We start from the raw sequence: 9,645 nt of genomic DNA, 5'->3' as shown, positions 1-9,645 counted from the left end.
GGGTGAATCCCTTAGGTGTGGTTTGGGCGAGTCTCTTAGGTGTACTTGAGGTAAACCTCCAGATGTCAATTAGTTGAATCCTCTAACGTCAATTGATATAAACACCTTCAGACGTCAGATAAAGTGCAACACAATATTAAATATGATCAATGATAATTTAGCCTTGGGAAGCCAAGTGACCCTAATTCCTCACATGTGTCAGAAATGTGAGAAATCTTTTATAATTATTGGGGAACATAGAGATAGACCACTAATTACCCTGCGACTAAGCTTTAAATCCTTATAAAAGGGGTTCAACCTTAACCTTTTTTCCTTTTCGTATATCCTCGTCTACAAAGTTCTTAAGAGCTCCCTCATAATCGCTCAAGAGTGTATTTTCCTTCCATTTGCAAGTATCGGCATGTTACTATTTCTTCTCCTTTTTTTCATTTATTGTGATAATTATGGATTTAGACGAGAGTGACATCCTAGTAGATCCTTCTACTCGCAATAAGTGTATGGATATTTGAAATCATTTCTATATAAATGCCAAGCATCCTGATGGGACGGTTGACTACAAACTGGTGGAGCTAGGCACATTCGTAGTTATGAGAGTTTCGCTAGTTTCAATAGTGATGTTACCAGTCGTAGTGATAATGACTCCTTATTTTCTTCTGTTTTCTCAAGAAGCACAAGTGGCGGTCTCTGATCAAGAACGCAAGGGCGTCGAGAATTTCGAGACCTATTATACTAGTGAGAAGAGGATAACTTTCTTTCAATGTGCCAATCTCTCCTCTTCAGGCGGTGAGAAAGAAATTATCATGGAGGCGTGCTCTAAGGTAGAAAAGGGTGATATAAACAACCTTAGACAATTTTCCCAACTCTTATTTCTACCTACACATCTTTGTTATATGCGATTTAGGGGTTCAAGTTCCCTTTTCCCCATTTGAGGCGGAGGTTCTAAAGGTTGTCAATGTCATCCCCTCCTAGATTTTGTCTAATGGTTGGAGTTTTAAATTATATGCCAGCGACTGAAAGTTTATCCTACCGCATGGATGTTTTTCTCTTTTTATGGTATCAAGACGAATATTAAAGGTGGTTGGGGAACAGCTTGGAAGAACACATTTCAAATCTTATTCTAATCATTATAAAATTTGTAGAGACAAGTTCGTGAGAATCAGGGGACGAGATGACGCCTATATGGTCACGACTAGGACGAATGACATTCTTCACCTATATGATTTTAATTACCTCACATCCAATGAGAATGAAGTAATTCAATTTTTGGACGAATTTAAGGTCATGAATTCTCATACCATGATAATCTTAGACGTGAGATAAATAAATATATGAGTAAATTTAATATTATAATAACTTTTATTTGAGATTGATTTGTTGGTTAGATTACTTATGTTTTTCTTCTCTCGTTTTGCATAGAAATCCCTCTGGTCGAAAAAAATAAGCGTCTAACCAAGAGAAAGACCAAGCGCCAAGGAACAGACCAAGCGCCAAGGAACAAACAGGAATAGACAACCCCTTAGAGTCGTCCAGATCACCAAAGGGGGGTAAGAGGTACGTCGAAGGCGAGCCCTCGAGGAGGCCCGGGGCTATAAAATCCAAAAGCAAAGCGTGAGGTCCTCCCTTGTTTTGAAGGACACAACTTTTGAGAAGGATGGGGCGGATGAGCATTCTTCCCAGCTAGAAATGATCCACCCCCTTAAGCATCCATGTAACGATCCCACCTTTGATGCCATAAAATTTAATCATCCATGTGAAACGATCCCACCACCTTTGATGCCATAAAATTCACTAGCAACTAAGATTTGCAGACAACTACAAGGCCATTTATAACAAGACTCCTACCGATTTGTCTAACTTAAAAAGAGAATTATTGATGGAGCGCATTGAACTATTGAAGTATTGGTTGTCATTATTATTGAGTACAATAAGATATACTCGTTGAGTCGATTGCATTGATGAGTTTGCAATAGAAATTGTCTAATCATCTTGTATTGTATCATTCAGTTGGAAATTGTTCTAATAATTATATAATAAGAAGTTGATGGTAAATGACACTACCCTATAACAAACAAAAACAGCAGACTTCAAATCAACTCAATGGTGAAGGCTGAAATATGTACATCAGATGAAGAAAATAAACTGAACCTTTTTAGTTTACAAGGTAGTACATGAATATATTTCTTTCAAAAGAGAAAACCTGCTGCTACAAAAGGCAGAGTCAGAAAGTATAAAATGAACAAAAGGAAACAAAATGTGTAATTCAGAGAAGCCACAGCATCAATGACCTCACTGGTAGAAACTCAAATTCCATGAGACTGTGTGACACATTACTCTAAATTTCCAGTCTTAGCCTCTTCATTTTTATTCATGGCTTTCCTTGCTAACTCATAACCTGCAAAGTTCATGGCACCTAAAGGAGCAATCCAAAAAAACCTAGGAACTGCTCCTTTGAACAAGCCAAGGGGTCCCTCGTGGCGGAGTATAGTGATGGCTACTATGGTCATTGACAAAGACTGACCCTGCGCAGTCATCATTCTAGTTTTCATCACATCAAACGGAGTTGTAACAACGGCTGCCAACCCACCAGATAAAGCTCCAACTGCAATTGTTTCCCAGGCCTCGAGTTCCCGTCCTAGTAGTTTTTGGACACCCTATAACATCCATGACAATACACCATTTTAGAGAGTGATGAATGAGTTTCAAAGAATTTATAATGCTTAACTCAGAAAATTCTATCGACAAATCCAAAACCAAGAAGCACAAGGGATCACAAAATTTATGCACCTTTTTAGATTCGGCGTAAAGTCCCATGCCAGCAACATAAAATGGAACCTCTCGACAAAGTGTGGCTCCGGTTCCACGGAAGAAACCTTTAAGACCATCTTGCTGCCAAGTCCCAACCAAAGCCTCGCCCACATTGTTGAAAATACCAGCCTGCAATCTCTGCTTTAACACCTCGCAGGGGATTCGCACAGCTGTGCCCAAAAACGTGCTGCAGAAAGATGCTATGGATTGTACCTACAGAAATACTAATCTGTGAGGCTTAAAAACTTTAGAAAAGTACTGACAAACCAGACCCTTTCAAACAATATAATGAACCTATTGTCAAGCACAAATTATGTATCTAGTGAGAGGATATTTTTACAAGTGAAAGGAGTAAATTTTCAAGTGTTAATAAATGTAAATTTATGTTCAAAAAATGTTAATCTATCAAGTATAAGCACGTCCGTTGAAAGCATTTGCATAATTTTAATAAGGATATTATATAGTAATATATATCACTCTTAATTACAAGGGCACGTCTTTAGCATAACCCTTTTAATAAAGATAAGGAGCTAAGCGATTCCGTTAAGAGAATTTTAATATAATGCAACAACTTTTACATCTAATTACGATTCAGTAGTTTGGTTATATTGTCACCGCTTTCTCAATAATGCAACAACTTTAACTAATACCTAGTAATTATATAATGAAGAAAACCTGAAAGTGTGGAACAAAAGAATGTACTTGGACTAAAATATAAATAATAGAAAATGGGACATACTCTCCATCTCTCTATAACAAAATATAAGTAAAAATGAGTCAAAGAATTAAAGTAACTCCCTCTCTCTCTCTCTCTCTCTCTAGGATATACTTGGTCCAAATTTTGGCCTAAAATATAAATAATAGGAAACAGGGTGTACAAATTACCTGGAGTTCATGTAAGTTTGGAGCAACATTTATCAACAGCAACTTACTTGCTTCAAATATCCCAGTTCGCAGGCCGTGGCTACATTTACAAAAGCTAGAATGAGATTCAAAGCAAAATGGCACTACTCAACAATTGAGAGGATAAAGTACTACTGAAGCTCATATTCTCAAGATAAAAGAAAGTAGCAGAGAGATTTAATAAGCAACCTTGAAAACTGTCCAAGAATTGCAGGTATTGAACCCCTGTATAAACCACGTGTCCCAATCTCTGGCAGCTTAGCAATTATTTCAGGGAAGGACATGGTTGATGCTTGTACTCGAGTCTAACATAACACAGCAAATAAGAGAATGATGAGGTAAAAATCATGATCATGATGCGGTAACTACAGAAATCATTAAGTTTAACTAAATAATACCTTGATTGAATCAACAGGATGCAATAATGCACAAGACAGGGCACAAGAAAGGCCGCCTGCCAATGCAGATCTTAGAACACTTCCAGCAGGAATTTCGACGGATGGTGGAACAGCAACTACAGTTGCAGCTTCAAACCAAATACTCCTGAATGTTTAATCATAACAAAAACAGTTATCAATATCACAGTGAAGGACGAATCTTAATCATTGCTGGTGGTGGAAGTTGAGCCGATACGGAAATTAACTAAAGTACTGACAGTAACACATCTTCATAATATAATCATGTTCAATAATTTCATTTGTATTGAACATGATCAGACAAAAAACAATGACATGATAATATTCCTCTTAGTTTTACCTAGGATCCTCTTGAAGACGATCTGAGGGAAGCAGAAGCATGAAATTGCGGAAATGTCCATATGAAATAGATTCCTCTGTGTCTGCATTTAGAAATCGCATCATCGCAACAGCATTGTCTTCGTTTGCAGGCAGTCCTGAATTCTTTAGTGACTCCAATATTTCACTTTTCTTCAATGTCCCTGACTTGGTTAAACACAAGGAAGTGTATGCACGAAGAATTGTTGGCTCCTTTTGTTCCATGAATGATAAGAATTGCTTCCAGCCAAAAGACCTAGAAAATAAGTGACTTCTAGTACGGCTCATGAATTCTTTAGCATATCTTCGTGGAAGCTTTCTCCTTCTCACTGCAATTTCTAGATCTTCTAAAGTTACTTGGCCATCACCATCTCTATCCAACTCCTCAAAGAACCTCCTCCCTGTATGATAATGCAAATGAAAAAGAAGTGTCAACGTGTCATTCCTGACAACAAATAAAAATATACACAACAAATAAACGGGGAATCAGAAACAGATCAGCAAAAATATACCTTACAACTAATATCATGTATAACATAAATTCCGAGTAGGTAGGAAGAGACCAGGATGCAAAAAGGCTAAAAGATTAAAACTGCAATACCAATTGCAAATATCACAAAAAAGATTGAAGATTTTTTGGTTGATTAGTAAAAAATGATTGCTAATTACTAATTGCAAATTTGGTCACACAGAGATTGGGTGCCATAATTCCCAGACACTAATCCATAAATCAATAATTGTAATAATAATATGTTTTCTTTTGTTTCCTTTGTTCTTTTTCTACTTGAAATGTCTGCTAGCTAAAACACACAAAAAAAATCACACTTAAAACATCAAGAATTGGTTTGAAAACTGTCAAGACCAACAAAAACATTAGTATGGACCATGGAGTCATTTGATGATTTAGTATTAAGCCATGGCAGGGAAATCCACTTCTTTTGTCTTGTGTTTATTAGTTTCTCTATTTATTTTGATCTCATTTTTGTCTTTTCATAGGAATGAGTCACCTTTTATGAATATTTTCAATGATACAAAATCAAGATATATTTATAGAGGTCAATAATATACACAACAGATAGTAAAGTAACAAAACATCTACCCATTACTTACACATCTCCATATCACCATCTTATAAAAATTGGAGGCTCATGGTCAACATGCCATTATCATAGATATGGAAATATGATATGTGAAAAGATGCAATAAAGAAGACACAAAAGCTCGAGTCCTACATTGACTTCAATATGTGCTCATAAGATGGTAGTACATGATGAGATGTGATAGGTTCCCAATTTGGGATCCTATCTTGGGAAGTGTTGTCGATGGCGGATGGCGGTCCATGGCAAAGAGGCAAAATCCCGCCATACCGGCTGCTTTACGGCGCCGCTATTGCGGATTATGGCGGAAAAACCCGCAATAGCAGCCGATAGTTACCATTGCGGCGAGCCCAAAAACCACCATGTAAATCCGCCATAGCGGGTATGGCAGGGAAATTTGATAACACTACTTGGGATCCTGTCAAGATGCCATGAAGGTATCATATTCATATCTAATAATAAGATTCTTTTTTGCAATCTGGCAGTTTCAAGTTCTAGCAAAGGACACAGCCTCCTCCAAAGATTGGGAAAAGGCCACTTTAACTTCTGTCTTCCTTATACATGAATGGGCAAAATATACTATTATTTCTCTCACCCCTTAAATATCCTACTTAATTTTAAGAGGCAGATCCAGTGTCCAAGAATGACTAAACTTTTCTGGTTGCTCATTGACATTTCCAAACCACATTCTACAAAACAAAATTATGTTCTCAGGGCAATAGAACCCTGAATTAAGAAGATTCATTAAACTAACCTTATTAATATTAACTCATTATTTTTAAGCCCTCAATAAATAACATCAATTATTAGCTAATACTCATATTATCATATGTCATACATTAGATCCTTTAAAACTATAAAATGTGCATATACAGATTCCAGCCTGGCTCATTGGATTGGTATTTCAAAAGATCTTACCCTGTTGGGCGTCTTGTTGAACTTCTGAAAACGAAAATGAAGTCTCTTCCCACTATAGAGGGTTCGCCATGTCTGTCAAATAACGCCATAATATCCTATCATGAATTATATCTAATGATAGACCATTTAACTCCAAATCTTTTTCAACAATTTGACTAATAGTTTTTCTTGATTTTCCGCTATAGCTAACTAATTAACTATTCCTTAGCCAATCTTTTGTTTCTTACCAGTGTTTTTGTCGGTCTTCTCCACACATGTCCAAACTCCATACCACCTAAGAATATGAGATTATATTATATCACCTTGAATAGGTTTCATTCCTAACTTTATCTTTGCTTGTATGTCCACTAACATATCATAGAAAACTACCATCTTTCCAACACTAATCTTATTTTCTAATTGACTTTTTACTACCCGGCATTCAGCTTCATACTATATGATAGTTCCACATCCTATTCCTATTCCTATCCACAATTTTAAATAGTAATAATATTCTACCATAATCGAAGGGTTCTATGTTATACTACTAAACAATAACCCAAGTTGCAAGCAAAAATTAAAAACTTATTGCTATCATATGTAAGATGTCAAACCTTCCGACTCTGTGTATCTAAAGAAATCTTGTACAGAGAATAGCTTCTTCTTATCAGGATGGTCTTTCGATGTTTTCCCAAGCTGCGGTAGCAGTTCAATCAATTCTGTCAACGAAACCGTGGAAAGTGTAGTCTTTAGACGCTCTACATTTGTTAAAGGAATGCTGAATATGTTCGAGGCAACCTTCTGCGCCAAAATACCCACATTTTCTTCCTTATTTTCATCATTACCGACCTCTCCCATTTCATTTTGTGTAGTGATTTCTTCTCCAGCTGCACTTGTTGGCACACCACCCACCTTTGCAAAATTCAAATTCCCTAAGAAACCATTCACATTCACCTTGTGCCCTTCCAAGAAGCTAGTGAATGCATTCACATGATCAAAAGGAGCAGAATGCAACAAAGTTTTTCCACACCCAACTTCATTTTTCTCTTGCATTCCATTCATTCCATGTTCAAGACTCTGTAGTGTATGAGATAGCTGATCAAAGATAAAACCTATAAGACATTCAAGCGAAACATGTTTTTCATCTTTCCTCTTCACAACCTTTTCCTTAACTGTTCTAACAAATTGACCCTTAGACTCATTATGCTTCCCTTCACATGATGAAAAAGTTTGCTTCATGCATGAATACTTTTCCTTATTAGTATCCTCATCACACACTTTCTGCAACCTCTTCTTCCCATTTTTAAAAGGAATCGGCAAAGACTGAATAAACCCATTAACCAACAAAGACCAAGTCACAGAAAACTGCAAGCAATTGGTGCAAGAAGAATCATTTTCCTTAACAACATGAGTTTTATTTACATTCCCCGAATTCTGTGAAAACATACCCAAAAAAGCCTTCACAGGAACCTTCATAGACAACCCTTTTTTCTTCTTAACATCACAGATCTGAAAATCACCATCATCTCTCACTTGAGCAATTAAACAAACACCATCCCTACTGTTCTTTGCACCTGCAAAACAATGCTCAAAATCCTTGGCCGCCTTTCGAAAACCCACTTCAAGTGGCGACAGCGATTCCTTCATAACTTGAATGGAATTGAAGAAAGACTCAACTGGGTCATTAGCAGACACCATCTCTGATCAACCCTATGAAAAAGTAACAGTCTTTTACACTATCTTGTAAGAAACAACAACACGGGAAGAACAATTGAGTAAATCAAGAGATTGTTATGAAAATGGGATTGAAAGGGATAGAGTGATAAGTCAAAAAGAATCTATATTTGAATACAGAAAAGCGATGAAGATTGAATAGTTTGGTTCAAGATTAGTTTCATTTTGATGCAGAAACAAAAGAGAAACTAGAGGTTCTTTGGTTGGTCGGTGAAAGAAAAACGAAGAAGAAGAAGAAGAAGAAGAAGAAGAAGAAAGTGAATGTTTCAGAATTTGGATAAGATTGGGAAAAGATAAAAAGAGTGAAGCGGTGGTTTCGGTTTTGGACAGAGTTTTATGAATGGCAGAGGAAGCAGAACAATAAAAACATCAGTTCCAAGAGCAACAAAGTAAATCAAAAACATAGAATATATTATTAAATAATAGTCTTACCAATAATAGAAAATTATTATTCTTTTCATATAGATATAATATTTTATTGGTTTTAAATTATATGTATGTTTTTCTTCAATTGCATACAAATTAGGGGAAAAAATTAATTCAAACAACTATACCATGTAATTATCCATATAATCAATCATAATTTTTTTATTAATTAAAAAAAAATTATATCTGTCATATCACATTAACGATATCCTCGTGGTGATTATCTATCTAAAACTTTTGAAATCGGGGATTTTCATTAATAAGAAGTTATTTTCCGTCTTTCAGATTCCCTAGACTCCAATCATATTAATTAACTTTTTAATATTATATAATATATAATTATATAATTTGCATATTTTTTATAAAAAAATCAATATATTATGGATCATTTTATTTTCTTGTTTCATTTTTCACTATCCAAGTACTCAATCCTAAAAAAATGCATTTATTAAATATTAGATATGATATCATCTTCTTTTTTTTCAATTCTTTTTGTCTCATCCATACATCATCTCCTCTGGTCTTATCATTATAACAACAACCATTTTCTTTGTTGATTGTGTTTATGGTAATTGTATTTCTATATTTTAATTAACAACTTATTTTTTATTAAATTATTAAATTAGTGATTATGTTTTTGTAAGTGCAAATGTTTTTTTTTTGTTATTGACTCAAAATATGTTTTTATTTTTATTTTTAAATAAAGATAAAAATATATATTTTTTAAATAATAATAATAATAAAGAAATTCTAATGTCATAGCTTTGATCGAAAAGGATATATATTTTTTAAGATTTAATCTTTATGGATCTCCGATTCTATGTGGAGATGATGATAGAGAATAATATTCCTCTTTGATGGGGATCAGGGATGGGGATGGAGAAAATATTGAAGGATCGGGTGGAGATAGAAAATCATCATTTGCACCTTCTCTACCTCCTAATCACAACGAATCCAATTTAAAAAAAAATTATATTTTAAATAAATTTAATTTTTATTGAATGTTTTTA

At 35.0% G+C, this 9,645-nt stretch overlaps 1 protein-coding gene across 1 annotated transcript; it reads right to left on the bottom strand.

The window, feature by feature from the left end:
- Positions 1-2,101: 2,101 nt before the first annotated feature.
- Positions 2,102-8,597, bottom strand: LOC127090980 (uncharacterized). Its single transcript, XM_051029465.1, has 7 exons — positions 7,090-8,597; positions 4,465-4,882; positions 4,107-4,251; positions 3,898-4,013; positions 3,691-3,769; positions 2,785-3,018; positions 2,102-2,651 (listed from the first exon to the last, which is right to left on the bottom strand). Exons 1-7 carry the CDS (start codon positions 8,171-8,173, stop codon positions 2,328-2,330), a joined length of 2,400 nt encoding a protein of 799 aa, XP_050885422.1. The 5' UTR covers positions 8,174-8,597; the 3' UTR covers positions 2,102-2,327.
- Positions 8,598-9,645: the final 1,048 nt, after the last annotated feature.

The sequence above is a fragment of the Lathyrus oleraceus genome, chromosome 6, assembly GCF_024323335.1.
Source record: "Lathyrus oleraceus cultivar Zhongwan6 chromosome 6, CAAS_Psat_ZW6_1.0, whole genome shotgun sequence".
Classification (NCBI taxonomy): domain Eukaryota; kingdom Viridiplantae; phylum Streptophyta; class Magnoliopsida; order Fabales; family Fabaceae; genus Lathyrus; species Lathyrus oleraceus.
Note: the sequence above shows the minus strand (reverse complement) of the source record. Positions and strands in the feature narration are given on the sequence as shown.

Bases quoted from the DNA above. Each gene is read 5' to 3' on its own strand.
- LOC127090980 (XM_051029465.1), bottom strand. From the start codon at position 8,173: ATGGTGTCTGCTAATGACCCAGTTGAGTCTTTCTTCAATTCCATTCAA. The intron at 4,014-4,106 runs GTATTATTTAGT...GTGTTATGTTAG, and splicing joins ATCCTGTTGATTCAATCAAG to ACTCGAGTACAAGCATCAAC. The intron at 3,770-3,897 runs GTTGCTTATTAA...TTGTAAATGTAG, and splicing joins ATTCTTGGACAGTTTTCAAG to CCACGGCCTGCGAACTGGGA.